This window comes from Astyanax mexicanus, chromosome 23 (assembly GCF_023375975.1).
Source record: "Astyanax mexicanus isolate ESR-SI-001 chromosome 23, AstMex3_surface, whole genome shotgun sequence".
Taxonomy (NCBI): Eukaryota; Metazoa; Chordata; class Actinopteri; order Characiformes; family Acestrorhamphidae; genus Astyanax; species Astyanax mexicanus.
This window is the reverse complement of record NC_064430.1, coordinates 14,083,701-14,100,257: the sequence shown is the minus strand read 5'-3', so window position 1 is coordinate 14,100,257 and position 16,557 is coordinate 14,083,701. Positions and strand designations below refer to the sequence as shown.

The following is a 16,557-nucleotide window of genomic DNA, read 5'->3' as shown; positions in this document are numbered from 1 at the left end:
GCCCATAAATAAATCCAAACATACAGCACAACACCAGCAGATGACATGACTCTCCAAACCATAACTGACCATCAGTAAAGTTTGCATTTCATTTGAAGAAAGAAAAAAAAAACAGTCTGGAGGAAGAGTGGAAAGGCACACAGTCCAGACTGCTTGAGGTCTAGTGTAAAATTTCCACAATCAGTGATGGTTTGTAGAGACATGTCATCTGCTGGTGTTGATCCACTGTGTTTTATTATCAAGTCTAAAGTCAGTGCAGTTTTGTTTTCCCAGAAAATCTTACAGCACTTCATGCTTCCCTCTGCTGACAACTTTTATGGAGATGTGGATTTCATTTTCCAGCAGGATTTGGCACACTGCCCACATTGCCAAAAGTACCACTTGGTGTTATATAATATTAAAAAATATTTGAGATGCACTAGTATTTATGTTGAAATACAAAAATAAATGACACGCTCTGATTAGCAAACCTTAACTGAAACTCACTTTTCACTAGCTGAGGAGTCTCTTTGGGTTTATCCTGGGGTCTGGTCTTTATACATCTGTCTTACTGTGTAGCATGGCTGCAGCACACTATTTGCCAGCTATTGTGTTCTATACCTGGCAACCCGGAGTGTGTAAATAGGACTGGGGGATTTCTGCACTGTACCAAACAGTTCAAAGAAGAACATACTGGCTTAATCTCTGCTGTCTGATCATGCAAGTTCTTAATCTTAGAATGTTTAATTAACATCGAATCACAAATCCTCATCATGAGTTACTACAGAAAACATAATGCTTATAAGTCCTTCAAGTTTATCGATTGATACCACTACTTTAAAAACAATTTGAGGCGACAGAAAAGACAACATTTCTTTATATGGACGTCTCATAATGTTAAGCATGTTATATCTTTGGTCTTCAGATGATAACACAAGCTTTTAAGACATTTATATCTCGTCAAAACATCAAGTTAATTACTTTACTACTCTCCTCATCTTCTGTAATTAAGCAAAAACAACATTAGCATATCGTTCAGACAGGATCATTAAATTAAGATGATAATCTCAGGCAACAATCTGGACCTCTGTACTTTATCTGTGGAGAGAGGAGTACATTCAATCAACCTCTGTCCTACTCTCTCAAGGACACCACTCTGCAGTAGCTAAACCTACTTATCCAGCAAGAATCAGCGCGTCTGCCGCAGGAAATCACACTGCTACGAATACATTTTCTTCTCATCTACACATCAATATCGTGCAGAAACAGGGTCTTCTTCTCTGGCCTAAAGCCAATTTAAAACAAAGTAAGGCAAAATAGAAAACTGTTATGGATTTAGAATAATAAAATTTTAATGATACAACTTTATTTTCAACATTTTGGTTAGTATTGTGAACTTTCTTGAAGAGCTCATGAGTCCATGCATCGATTTCCAGTACAGAATCATGTCTATTTTTAATGCAGTGCCACCTGAGGGCCCAAAGATCAACAGCATTTAATATTGACCATTAGAGGCTTCTCCCATGCGAACAGGGATTTCTACCTGTTATAATAAATGTTATTATTTACTGTAGATAGTGGGATATTCAAAGTTTTTACAATTTTATGTTGAACATTTTTGTTCTTTTTTCCACAGACTGTTGAACCTCTGTCCGTCTTTGCCGTCTTAAAATCTCTGTATCTCTAAAATGCTCTTTTTACACAAAATTGCTTTTATTGCAGCTATTGCAGTTTTTAATAGTACCACTTCTTTTTTTCCAGCCTTTCGCTGCCCCATCCCAACTTTAATGAGATATGTAGCTACCATCTTAAAGTTCTGAATGAGTCAATGTTTTTCATGAAATAGTACTGAGATTTGCATTTAGTCACTTTTTATAAAGCATCCAATTGGGGTGAGTATTCCATTTAAAATGTTCCATGACAAAATTACATAGCTATGGTTTGTAAATTACTGCCAGGCAAATATGGATAATCAGTGATCCGTTCCTCCATAATAAAGGTAAAAAGGATGTCATATCTTATGGTAAAATATGTAAACTAAAACTAATTTTATAGTAAATATGAATGTGTAAGCGTTGGCGAGTCAATCCTTTAAAGCAGGCAGAGCTCACAGCGGGGAGCAAAGCTACGAGATCAAAGATGCAGAAACAGAATCCAACATGGCCACCATATACATCACTAGGTGATGTCTGTAGTCTGTAAATGTGCTTTGGCCTCATTCAGTGTTTACTGTTTGCTTTTTTTCATACAAACAGATCAGGAATAGAAGTCCAGTCCGTTCTTTTGGCTCTCGTCAGATGAGGGGTTGTCAGATTCGTACACTGGACTGTGCTGGACAGGAATTGGGAGGCCGCTGTTGTGTCTGGAGCTGAAGGGAGGTGGCGCTGTGCTGGGAGCCCGGTCAGCTTGGTCCAGACTGTCCAGCAGACGCAGAGTCCACGCCGGGGAGAGGTCAGTGCAGCCCAGAGCAGGAGGTACAGTGACCGGACTCAGAGAGCCGTCTGCCCTGCTGACCCCCATCACAACACTCTGCAGGTGCTGATTCTCTCTCGTAGCTGCTTCCCACACCACCTCCAACTCACTCTCTGCTGCTCTGAAGAGAGAGAGAGAGAGAGAGAGAGAAAGAGAGAGAGAGAAAGGTTTCATACAGTTATTTCATTGTCAAACATAATTAACTCCACAGAAATTAAATAGGTCACACTTAATGTATTGTATAGTCCTGAGAGAACAAGAAAAGAACAGAAAGAGAGAGAGAGAAAGTAACAGAGAGAAACAAAGAAAAAGATAAAAATAGATTTTAATCCAGACTATGAGAATGAGTTAGAGAAGAAGAAGAAAAAAAAAAGCTTTCACAGAGAATGTTTTGCGAATGTATTATGCAACTACATCATTTCATCAGAGTCGTGTTCCATCCACTACAGTTATTCTATTACATAGAAATTTATAGACATAGAGGCTATAGGCTACCATGATTAGGAACGGCATCAAAACACACAATCCTGTGCCACCTCAGCAGTGTTCACCATACATTTGGGAGTGCAAACACACTAGACAGTTCTACAAGGACACCAGAGGTAAGCATAGAAAAATATATATTTTTTATTGAGAACATTAAATAATAAATAAGCTAAATATTGGCATAGGCCCTGTCAACTTAATACATCGTCATTAATTTGAATTTTAGTCTTTTTTACAATTTGGCTTTAGTGATTATTCTGACTTTTCTACCTGGTCCTAAAATGCAAACCTTACTGTGATTTTTAAAATGTACAAAAAGTCAGTGAATGGAAAAACCCAACAGAGAGAGTGAAAGACACAGAGAGACAGAAGGAGCACTGCAGAGAAAGAAAGGGCAAGAGAGAGACACGGAAACAGACAGGGAAAAAGAGAAAAATAGCACTGCAGAGAAAAAGGAAAAACAGAGGGTGAAAGAGGCACACAGAGGAAGAGGGAGACAGAAAGAGGAAAGACAGATCACTGCAGAGAAAGAGGGATAAACAGGGCAAGAGAGAGAAACAGAGAGAAAGAGAGACACATAGAGGGGAAAGACAGAGCATTGCAGACAAAGAGGGATGAACAGAGGGCAAGAGAGAGAAACAGAGAGAAAGAGAGAGACATAGAGGGGAAAGACAGAGCATTGCAGAGATTGAGGGAGAGAGAGAGGGTGAAAGTTACTCAGACAAAGAGAGAAAGAGATAGCATTGCATTGAAAGAGGGAGAGAGAGAAAGAGAGGAAAATAGAGACAGAAGGAGCACTGCAGAGAAAGAGGGAGAGAGAGAGACACAGAGGGGGAGGAAGAGAGAGAGAGAGAGAAAGAGAGAGATGGCGAGACACACAGATGGAGGGAGACAGACTGAGAGGGAAAGACAGAGAGAGCACTGCAGAAAAAGAGGGAGATTATGAGCGAGAGAGAGAGAGACAGAGAGAGACAGAGAGAAAAAGGATAAGACCTAGAAGGAAAGATAGACAGATAACCGTAAAGAGAGAGAGAGAGAAAGCACTGCATAGAAAGAAGGAGAGACAGGATTAGAGAGAAAGGGAGAGAGAAAGGGAGAGAGGACTGCATAGAAAGAGGGAGAGAGAGGGAGAGATAGAGAGACACAGGGAGAGGGAGACAGGCTCAGAGAGAAAGACAGAGAGAGAGAGAGAGAGCACTGCAGAGGAAGAGGGAGAGAGATGGAGAGAGAGCACTGCATAGAAAGAGGGAGAGAGGGAGATGTAAGTGCAAGTTTGATCTGCAGCCTCTGGAGAAATAAATCAGTAAAGGTTTTATTTAGCTCTTTAATCACACACACTTAAACCTCTACTGAAGAACATTCAGACCTGACAGACATGTCCAAACACTACACACACACACACACACACACACAAAATGATGCACTCTCCCAAAGGCTTAAGTCTCAACTGCACAGAGAGGAGTGATGATGTAAAAAAAAAACAGGAGGAGAGATGAAAAAGAAAGGCAGAGAGAGAGAGAGAGAGGAGGATAAGAGTGCTACTATACAAAGCCTCTGCTAGCCACAGCTGTGTAACAATAACTGTCATTATCTGTAAATGAGGCGAGGCATGAGCGTCATCACAGTGAGAGAGAGAGAGATTCCAACCTACTCTTACACCACCATGACCATATCACACCCACCACCATTTAACACTCTCTCACTATCTCTCTCACACAGCCTGTGTGTGTGGGTCACTTCACTCGTCTGATATTAAGGCTTTTGCTCACCAGTTACCAGTAAGATATTTCCAGTAAAATACATTGGACCAGTTACAGTAAAAGACAAGTTACTGCTTTGAGTAAGACAAGAACACTCTGCCAAACTGTAAATGTAGCATTTGTGTATTTTATAAATAAATGAAGGCAAAAAATGATCCACACCACACTCTCTAAGGCTGTTTTAACACCTGTAGTTGATGTTGAACTATATTGAACGATAATAAAAAAATGTAAAATGAAATGCTTCTCTGGCGAGCTTTTGTTTACATTCCTCCCCTGTCTTTCTGTCCCGCTCAACGTTCTTGGGCTTCCTATCTCCTTATAAGGGCGTTTTTTCCCAGCCGTGTCCCAATTCACTATCTGGGGTAGTGATAGTGTATTGGAACGCAACCCTGGCGACACAGGTTTGATCCCACGTGAGGGGCGGTGTGTTTATTTATTTTTATTTTTTATTTTTTTCTTGGGTTTACCTGCTTTGAGATTAATTGTTCTGCAATTGGTTTCAACAACACTCTGGGCTGGAGAGCTACTAGTTTGTAGCACTCCATCCCATTACACTTCATTTTACGTGCCCGCCACATAATGGCTTGGAAAATATCTGGCCCACAGCCAAACTTAATTGCTGACCCTTGATTTACAGAAACAGAGCTCAGCTTTGTTTGCTGCTGAGAAGAACTGATGCTATATGGTCAAGTCAGTCAATCATCAGTGATGACTAAAATAAGGAAGAATAATGGTTTAAGCAGTATTTGAACTCAATCTGAATTTAAAAAAATAATTTGGCTTACCAAAAATCAGCCAACTTTCTCCAGAGTGTCTATTAATATGAGCAATAGCAAAAGAACACCACATTATAAATAAAAGTATGACTAACAAGCTAAGTACTGACTGACTGCTCAACTACAATTCAGCTACTTCACTTAATGAACAGAAGGATCCTGCTAATGGTCTGTTCCAGCCGAGGCTGACAATCAAGGTTTTGAAAATGTTTTTATTTTCTGGGGAAAAATAAAAATATGCCAGTCAACTGTTGGAATTGAATGTTAAGACAAACAATTTGAGATTTAGAAAATGGAAAAATGAGATCATTGAAATGTGGGGATAGGCACATCATACTGCCACCAGCCCACAAAGGCATTAGAGCTGTAGTGGCATCACTTCTGAGAGATGTTGCACTATCCATGCTTTTTGTGCCCAAAAGTGATTGCTAAATCTAACAACAACAAAAAAATTATGAAATTGGCTTCATATTTGATTTTTCTGTTCCACCTAAAATAATGCTACAGCTACATTCAGGTACAAAAAACAACCTTGATAAGAATATCTACCATTTGGATCATTCTCTATCAATTGGTAGTTTTATGAAAATTAAACAAAGAAAACATATGAACATATGGAATGCAGCACTGGTGATTTTGTTCTCACATTGCAGTGAATTTCAATGATGTTTTGGAAAAACTGTGGGAACAAAGGAATACGCTCATGCTCGTAAACTGTGTTATCATCACGCTTGTTGATCATCACGCTTATCATCATGCGCTGTCATTATGACAGATCAATTAGCTGAGCCATCTGTTGAGCACAGCCCAGAGTACCACTGCCAGAGTATGTGCTCTCTCTCTCTCTCTTTCTCCACCCCCTTCCCCCTCTCTCTCTCTCTCACACACACTCACAGAAAGCGGAACGAAGCTGAGAGGTCAATTATAACCTCCTGTGAAAGCCAAATAAACAGCCACAGTAAGAAATGCAATAGAAGACCTGCTGATTTACATCACTTTTCAAAAACATTTTTTCAAAAACACATTGTTGTAGTGTAGTCACTCATTAAATACTATATAGATGTAGATATAGAGTTTAGTTGGAATTATTCAATGATTAAACTAATTTTGGCCTCCACACACTGCAGGTTTCCAGAAAAAGTGAAAGCAAAGTGCCCAGAGAGCGTCATTGAGCCAACACCATGCTTCTTTTTTCCTCTTCCAGACAAGCTGCTGATCCACAGGTGCGAAACATTGAAGAACAGTTTTGGGATTTTGTACTGTGGAACAATAAAAAGAAATTGGAACTTTTCATGCATATTGATCCACAGTATATCCTGACGAGGAAGAACAAAGCATATGCTAAAAACCCGAAGAGGGGTCCAGCAGACTAAGGCACTGCCACAATGATCAAAAGATCACTGGTTCGAATCCCGTTCATGTAGCTTGCCATCGGCTGTCAGAGCCCTAAGAGAGCACAATTGGCCTTGCTCTCTCTTAGGGTGGGTAAATGGCACTCTGTCGCACAGCACAAGGCATCTGTGACTTTACATGTATCAGAAGAGGCATGTGCTGGTCTTCACCCTTCTGGTGCTGGAGTATCATTAGTGATAGGGGCAGTCCTAATGAGTGGGTTGGGTAATTGCCTGTGTAAATTGAGGAGAAAATGAGATAAAATGATGGAAAGACAGAGAAAGAGAAAAAAAAAAGAAATAGACAAAAAAGAGTGACAGACTAAGAGAGAGAGACTAAAAAAATACAGCAAGAAAATTAAAAAAAGACACAGAGAGAGGGAGGGAGAGAGAGTTCAGCTGTCCTTGAGGAACATCTGCCAACCAAACCCTCATCCTAATAACTGCCATGGGCATAATTTTAATTAAGTGAATTCCCACTGATATGGACAGTCTGTCAAAAAAATATCCACAAGTACAAAAAGTTATTAAAGCAATACTCCAGTGTGCTCTCGTCTATCTGTCACATCTTTAGCACGTAATAAGTTACTACAGACAATTCTTTTGACACATGTCTCTGTACACAATACACAAAGCACATAAAACAGATGCCAACAGGTACTTGCTTCACTGGTTTCGACACATACATGGGCAATTTGGAGTAACTGATTATTACACTGATCTACATGTTTTTGAAGTCCTCGAAGAAAATCTACGCAAACACAGATAATCCACCCAGAAAGGGACTTGAACTCAAGACCCCAGTGCAAACATGCTAACTACCAAGCCACTGTACTACCGACTAAAAAGTCTATCCCTATGTAGTGCAAAACTAATAAGGGTGGGGATTCGTTTTAGTCACATCCACAGTGTTGCTGTTGTGAAGCACCAAACGCTGTTACACTGCCCCCATGTGGAGGAGGCTGTTAGGCGTGAGCAAGTGACCCATGTGGTACTGCACACCACAAAATGATCTCCTGGGGACCATCGAAACCTCACAATGTTCCTACAAGGTTATTTTTGGCATTCTTCCACCAATCTAGGAACATCAAAAAACAGAATACTGCTGAGACCAGTATTGATGTGTGATGGTAGCCGTATTGACAGGTTGCTGTGCACTGAAAACCCCAGGGACACACACACACACAGAGAGAGAGAGAGAGAGAGAGAGAGAGAGAGAGGCTGCTCCAAAATGAGCTTTCAATCTAAACTGTGTGATGAGAAACAAAACGAATGATTTCAGTTTTAATGATTTAAATAGCAGTTAAATTCTGCCCTCAGTGTGTTAATACAGATCAGACACACAGCTGTTTAAGCTGATTTCAAACCTGCTGCTTTTGTCTCTCTTTTTATTACACACACACACATACACACGTGCCAAACGTCTCAAACTTTTTCAAATGGCCTTTTCTCAGTAACTTTTCTCAGGCTTTTTCTCACAATACTGTGATTCTGTGGTTCTCAATATATCACAAGACAATCATCTACGATACTTCACAGCATCTGCGTTATTGAAGAGGATAAAGTATTCCTAAATAATTAAATACTGGGGCGCCAAGTGGTCCAGCGGTCTAAAGCGTTGCTCCTCTGACCGGGAGATTGCTGGTCTGGATCCAGGTCATGCAGCTTGCCATCGGCTGCCAGAGCCATGAGAGAGCATAATTGGCCTTGCTCTCTCTGGGTGGGTAGACAGCGCTCTTTTCCCTCATTACTTCTATGGTGATGTCAGCATCAGCAGCAGTTCGAAAAGAGACGGTGGCTGACGTCACATGTATCGGAGAAGGCATGTGCTAGTATCTACCCTCCTTGTGTTGTGGCATCAGCTGTGATGGGAGAAATACTGTACATCTGAGTAGCAGCTGAATGGGTGTCAGAAATTAAGGATTTCTTGGTGACAGTTTCACTTTTTATTTTTGATTTAAGGATTTGTTACATATATTTTTCCTTAATGGAGTTGTAGGATCTCTGAAGGACACTGTAGGATTACTGAATACAACATAAACGTTTATGGTAGAGATATGTTCTCTGTAGGAAAAGAAATATCAGTAATTTTAAAGAAGGAATAAAGCCTAGTGTACATTAGAAAGGACATTCATATGCAATTAAATAATGATTGACATTATATTGGATTTATACTCTTTTTTTAAAGAGGTATCAGCTTAAAATTCATTGTGATGTTCCAATGACTTGTAATTAGACGAGTAGCATCACCAGTATTGCTACTCCAAGCTCAGAACGGTAGGAACTGCACTACAAATCTTTGGTAAAGTGGGCAGGGAAAATGTTTGCAAAAACACTGCAAATCGTATTTGTGTTAAATCCTGTAATATTAAATTACTACCTCAGTCCACATGCTTCTTTCCCTTTTAGATTCCCTGGGTGACCTTTGCTAGTGGCTCAAAGCGCAAAAATCAAAAACATCCTAACAGTAGGGTTAAACAACAAACAAAACAATAAAAAAAGCAAATTCTTGAATAATTCTGCTTTAAGACTAGGCTGGAAAATGTACTACAAACCAACATTGAGGTGGTGCTAAAAGGGTCAGCAGTTTAATGAAGGATTATAAAGTTAAATGAGCTCTCATATATTTTAATGAACTCTCACTCAAACATAATTCTTTCTGCAGAGCAAAACAATGTGCAGCAGTCAGTGTGTCAGTCACCTTTAATTATTTGAAAAAGAGATGTAAAATATTGTTCTGGAAATAGAACAGCAGGAAGGCATTACACTGCCCTCCAGTTTCAACAGTGTTAATGAAACAGAACACTATTTGTGCCTGAAAAGTAAAATGTGAGCTTTAATGAATGAGTACCGCCATTGAGACTTGACATTTGTTGTAACACATACTTGTCCTATTGTATGCGATTGGCAGTTTATCTACAGAGCAAACAAGACAAAAGCAATGTCATGTCTTAATTGACAGATTAAATAAAGGTCTGCGTTTTGGGCTTTTTACTGTTTACTCTTTGGTAGTAGAACTTTTTATTTAAAAAACTCCTATTTTCATGCCTGTTTGTGTGGATATAATTGTTGCTGTGCAGAGATTACTTCCTTCAAGACTCTCGTCTTTCCTCTGGAGGTGCCCTCACCCCCTCCCTCTCCCGTATTCCACAGTGTGCAGAATCAGCAACAGCTAAATGAGGCCTTATCAATGGCTACAGATACCCTGACCTGTTCATTTAAAATATTTATAACAGAGAGAGAGAGTTACTCTGTCTTATGAACTGGGCTCAGAATGAGCTTTTTGAACAAATGTAAAATTGGAATTGTAACTATGGAGTTGCAAACTGATACTTAATGACTTCCGAACTTCCAGAGATGCTCACTAGATGCACTCAGAAATCCACTCATAATCAGTTTTTTTTATTATTATTTAAGAAGTATTTCTTACACTGAAGAACAAATTCTAAAATCTAAAATTGAACTAAGGTTTTTAGCTCAGTAATGTTATTTCTCAGACCTTTATACTCTTAACCCAGGAGTATTCTCACATTTCTTAGTCTGTGAATAAGTGAAAACAGACCTTACCCATAAATAAACAAAGCATGTTTATCACAGCACCCACAAGTTGATGACAAAACACCTTTGGAGAGATGTATGTTTTCATATTGTGGCTCGTCACCGCATGTAGTTTGGTTTTTAGATGATGTTCACTTTTATCAAGAAGACGCGCACCTGAGAGAGGGTGCTTTTCATGGCAGGGGTGCTGAATTCGGCACAACACCGCCATGTTTGTTTACAGGAATATCTGCATGAGCAGTGAGTAATAATGTAAGTGTGCTTGGGCACAGATTGTTTAAATGCATTGTGAGTGCAGGCCAGTGTGGGATTAGGGAGGGGGCAGAACCATGCTCCAGCATGATTCAACCAAACCTGGCAAACCTGGTGAGTACACCCTTATTTTATGAGTTTATTGGCTTGTTGCAAAGCAAAAATCTTATTTTTATTTCTGTAAGTTTTCCACCATCTGATTTTTCCACAATCTGTTCTGCAGTAATAAGATTGTGAAATGTGTAAGGGAACTACATAGAATATCTTTTCTGTGAAATATGGTTAAAATTTCATGTTCTAAGGACATTATCTGACTAATGTTCTACTGAGAACGGACTTTTCGCACTCCCAACAACATAACAATGGTACTCCATGAGTTACAAATACCAGACAGACCTCATTAGGACATTCTGAGGGATCTTAATGCTCGGCTGTAGTTGGAATTTGCTGAGTGACCTACAGTACTACAATCCATACCATGACATCTTGCTATTGCCATTCAACCAATGGTTGTTTTGGAGTGAATTGTTTTAAAATGGCTGTAAATACTGCAGGGTTTTTTCATTATTAGGGTTTAAATTATTAGCATTGTTTTTATGTGTCTCCCAAATGTTCTGCTTAGCTTATATTACAGCTACAGAGATGAGCAGGTGGTAAGAGTCACTTCAGCAGCCTCACAGCAGTCTGTAAATGTGCGAACATTTCTCTCACAACAGAGGTGTTGTCTGTTTGTCTGTTTCTCACAAAATAAACAAGTAATAAAATGCTGGAATTTTCTCTGTGGGATTATCTGACAGCCAACAGCTCTGTGATGTTCATATCTTCAGTAGAATGATTTACATTGCCCTCAAACAGATTCATATACACTACACTGAGAGCAATATATATATTTCTTTTTCAAATAGTGCTCCTTCGCACCATAAAAAAGAAATGGGAAGATCAGATAGATCTGTAAATCATAGTAATGGATGGGTAAAGGAAAAGAACTGGGGAGACAAGAAAAAAAAAATCCTTTAAAATCCACACAATGGCTGGATGTTAATCTACACAGATGTCTCTCCTGAAAACTGTTTATTTGGGTGAGTAAAGCACTTTCGTTTATTTACAGTAATCTTAGATTTACAGATTTTCCCTGCTTACTAAGCTTAATAAGCAAACATTTCAAGATTTTCACTAAGGCTGTGTGTAGCAGCATTAGCATTAGCAGCTAAATGCTAGCACAAGCCGGGTTATCAGCTAATGCCACCCAACAGCGCTAAACTTAGGAACCCTGAGTTTTCAATAAGCCAGGACGATATTAGCTAGGGGTTAGTCCCATGTAGCTTGTTTTAACACAGTAAACATGTTGGCTACAGGCCGATTATACTCAACTTTGAATGACAAAAGAGCTAATTAGTGCTTAGCGTGGTTAGTAGGTAATGCTAATGCTTCTCCAGCAGTGCTAGCTGGGGTTAGCTGCAGCCTACAGGCCGATAATACTCAACTCCGAGTGCGGTTAGTGGCTAATGCTAATACTGTTCCAGCCTCGGTGCTGAAGAAACTTTTTTGATACTTTTTACATACACAAGACGCAGCAGATTATAAGACGCACTATCGATTTTTGGAAAAATTAAAGGAATTTAAGTGTGACTTATAGTTCAGAAACTATGGTACTGGAACTACAGCATTTATGTTATATGCAGTAATTGCCTAGAAGCTTACAAACTAATATTCTGCCATTTTTTCCACTGAGGATTAAAAAAAACAAGACAAACTGAAGAGTTCCCATCAGCATTTATCACTGCACCAGTTAAGCTCAGCAGTGAGTGTCCACTCATCTAAAGAGCCACCCTCATCCAAAAATAGACCAGAAGACACTCTGGTTTAAGCAGCAGTGAAGATTTGTGTGCTGCTAAATTGGATCTATATCTGCTAAACGCCCAGTCTTATTTGTAGCCTTCTAACCCAAATGATTTTCCATTTGATTTGTATAGAGATGTGCTGTATTTCACTTCTACAGCCCTCTCAAAATGTATGGCACTACCTCTGTGTTAATTCTGCACTCCTTTTACTACTACTTCTCATCCTATCCTGATAACTGGATTCAGGCTTGGAGACACATCAACACAGCTTCTTTAACAAATGTATCAGGTAAGTCCTAACCCTGCGTTCACACTGGAAAGCGACAAAGCGACAGGCGACCATTCATTTCCTATGGCAGGGCGCGATTTGTCGCCGCGACACGCGAGAGGCAACAAGCGACAAAGCGACAAGCGACACGGAGATTAATTTTTCTCAACTTTATGCAAATGAATTATGACTCGGTGAAGCGACATTCTAACCCGATTGGCTCCTAGCTTTTCTTTGGACCAATCACAAACAAGGCGGTTCAACGTCCGGTTCATTCTGTTGAACGGGGTGGACCCGCATCAATCTACGGGAACGGCTGCGTTTCCAGCGCAGTTAAATCACAGAAACGCCCAAGAGTCCAGCAAGTTTGGGAGTTATAGCTGGAGAATAAAGTGGCCAAGCGATTCCTTTTTTGTGCCTTTTTTCTTGTCGGAGGCTGGACCATAATAAACGCGGGCGTTGAGCTTGACACGCCCACAAGCGACAAACGCTGGGCGACACAAGCGACTCGTCGCGTTCCAGTGTGAACGCAGGGTTACCCTGTAATCAATGCATTAAAATAATAATAAAATAATAGTGAATAAAACTCTCTCTGTACTGTTCTACATTGTACCAGCATACCACACAACACTAGCTCAGCGTGAGAGCTTCTCCCGGCTGGAACACAGCAAGGTTAATCACATCGGGGGTTTGTTAACCCTGAGCTGATTTGAGAGAAGACTGGAGCACTTCAGGATGACTAAGATGAGAGACAGAGGCAGCATGAGAGGAGGATTAGAGCTGAAGTCAGGGAGAGGTGAACTGCCTGAACAATGAAACTCAAAGTCAGGGCATGAAAGAGGCCAGAGAGTATTGACCGGTTAGCTCAATACCTCAAAGCCATGTATGTAAGAGGAGAGTGGAGCGAAAAGGAAGAAGGACAAACCAAAAACTTTGGACGGGATGATGAGCATGACCTGAAACATACACTGTACACGTTGTTTGTGCTCTGTGCTCTGAACTAAACTCTTCAAAAAGAAGGTGTCAAAATGGTTATTTTGAGTGGGATTTAAAGCTATTTCTGTAGACATTCAATGGATGAATATTTTAAGAGCCATATGGTGAAGATGTTTGAGTGTGGAAAACCTCTTAAAGTTTAAAGAAGCTACACATAATGTAAAAGTTTACTTCACACTGTAACTGTTGTGTTAACTACGTAAAAAGGTTTTAAAAGCCCCTGGTGGGGTGAAAAGGCAAGACAGGGGGTCATGCATGCCTGGGGGAAAATTAATTATTTATTAATCTTATTTTTTTTTCACATTGGAACAGTAAACGCAGAAAATTTGCTGCTGAACGCTTAACCACATTGTTTTTAATTGTATTCACACTGCAGACAGATTTTTTAGTGTTGTAGTCAAGACCGCTAGAGCCGAATCCAAGTTAAGTAAAGACTTTTTAGTAGTTAAGTCAGGAAAACACGAGACAAGACCTGATTAAAATTTAAAAATAAAAAAAATGTTATTATCAAATGTAAAAACAATCACAATTTGTCCTTAAACAAAAACTATTTGAAAAATGATGGAAAGGAACATTTTGAACAGTTCTCTCCCTGGTAACATTAGAGTGTTAGCTATCTCGTTGCTAAGAATAGCTAGCTTGGCGTTAGCTTTAGTTCTCTCCCCAGTAACATTAGTGTGTTAACTAGCTCTTCACTAAAGTTAGCTAGCTCGTCGCTAGATTTATTTTCTCCCCGGTAACATTATTGTGTTAGCCAGCTCGTCACTAAGGTTAGCTAGCTTATCACTAGCTGTAGTTTTCTCCTGGGTAACAGTGTGTTAGCTAGCTTATCACTAGGATTAATTAGCTTGTTGCTAAGGTTAGTTCTCTCCCAGGTAACATTAGTGTGTTAGATTGCTATTTGTTAAGGTTAGCTAGCTTGTTGCTAAATTTAGCTAGCTCGTCACTATGGTTCGTTTTCTCCCCAGTAACATTAGTATGTTAGCCAGCTTATCACTAAGCTTAGTTAGCTTGTTGCTAAGGTTAGTTCTCTCCCAGGTAACATTAGTATGTTAGATTGTCACAAAGCTTAGCTAGCTTATCAATAAGGTTAGCTAGCTCATCGCTAAGGTTAGCTAGCTCGTCGCTCAGGTTAGTTCTGTCCCAGTAACATTAGTATGTTAGTTAGCTCGTCACTAAGTTTCGCTAGATCGTCAATAAGATTAGCTAGTTTGTCGCTTAGGTTCTCTAGCTCATCGCTAAGGTTAGTTCTCTCCCCAGTAACATTAGTATGTTAGCTAGCTCGTCACTAAGGTTAGCCAGCTCATTGTGTAGGTTTTAGGCACATTGAGAAATGACTGATTCGGTCTGAAAAGTAACAGAACAAGGTAAGTTACTAATTACTGTCACTCAACATTTGGCATTTTAGTGTAAAATATTGGTTTGATATTTTTATTGTTATCTATTTCAGCATATTTAAAAAGGCAATGTATGCAATCCTGTTCTGCACAAAGGGTCACATATTCACTCAAGCAACCCAGGAGTAAAAGCTCTGCATTATCATCTAGCTATCTTCTCTGACCACATGGTGACCACCTTACACTTAACTCTAGAGTCACTGCAGTGACCTAACAGACCAGCTAAGCCTCAATTAGCGTTTTTATTTCAGCTTTAGGGCATGACATCAACAGTTAGTTAGCACCGTTGAGACACATCACTGTGACTGCATGCAAATAACACATTACTATTCAGAGTAAATCTATCTAATGCAGCTGTAATCCTCTATTTTATACCAGCAGCTCAGCTGAGATTCCACAAGCAAGCCTCTTCTAGTCTGGCCTGGAAAATAACTCTGTATCCTCAGAGAAACTCTCACCTAATGCACCAGGCTACACTACAGCATAATTGGCCCGGTTTGAGACCGATTCGCTCTACTCAATAACAGAAAAAAGTCTCCTGATTTCAGGTTGATTGTAAACAATGATTTTCCCAGAGTATCATGTAGTATGTAGTATGGAGTCTATAATCCAATCTTTAATGCATTGATTGTCTCCTAGAGCTATCGGTTTCACTGCATATCATTCTCCAATGGTCAGATCCCTACTGGACCACCACAGACCAGCTATTATTTGGATCGGCACTACAGTGAAACTGACATGGTGGTGGATCAGATACAGCAGTGCTGTTGGAGTTTTAAACACCTCAGTATTACTGCTATACTGAGAATATGCCACCAACAGCACTAGAAAATGACCAACACAAACTGTGCAACAACAGATTCAGAGCTTTTATCTCTGATACTTTTACAAATATAGCTCTGGAAAAAATTAAGAGAACATTTCAGTTTCTGAATCAGTTTCTCTAATTTTGCTATTTATGGGTATATATCTGAGTAAAATCAACATTGTTGTTTTATTCGATAAACTACGGACAACATTTTCCTAAATTCCAAATAAAAATATTGTAATTTAAAAGCATTTAATTGCAGAAAATGAAAAATGGCTGAATTGAAAAAAAAATGCAGAGCTTTCAGACCTCAAATAATGCAAAGAAAACAAGTTCATATTCATAAAGCTTTAAGAGTTCAGAAATCAATATTTGTTTTTTATTCACAGTTTTCATGCATCTTGGCATGTTTTCCTCCACCAGTCTTACACACTGCTTAAGGATAATTTGATGCCACTACTGGTGCAAAAAAATAAGCAGTATAGCTTGGTTTGATGGCTTGTGATCATCCACCTTTCTGTTGATAATATTCCAGAGGTTTTCAATTTGGTAATTAATAGGAGTGTCTAA

The 16,557-nt window shown here is 39.5% G+C and overlaps 1 protein-coding gene across 7 annotated transcripts in view; it reads right to left on the bottom strand.

Annotated features, from left to right (window-relative positions):
- Positions 1-838: 838 nt before the first annotated feature.
- Positions 839-16,557, bottom strand: part of cep89 (centrosomal protein 89) — a 133,639-nt gene continuing 117,920 nt past the window's right edge. For 4 of the 7 annotated variants that reach the window (XM_022668138.2, XM_022668140.2, XM_022668139.2 and 1 more), the window contains one exon: positions 839-2,572. In XM_022668138.2, coding sequence (XP_022523859.2) covers positions 2,236-2,572 — 337 coding nt within the window. In that variant the 3' untranslated portion in view covers positions 839-2,235. The remainder of the gene's footprint in view (positions 2,573-16,557) is intronic. The other 3 variants (XM_049471222.1, XM_049471223.1, XM_022668142.2) reach the window with 3 other exon arrangements.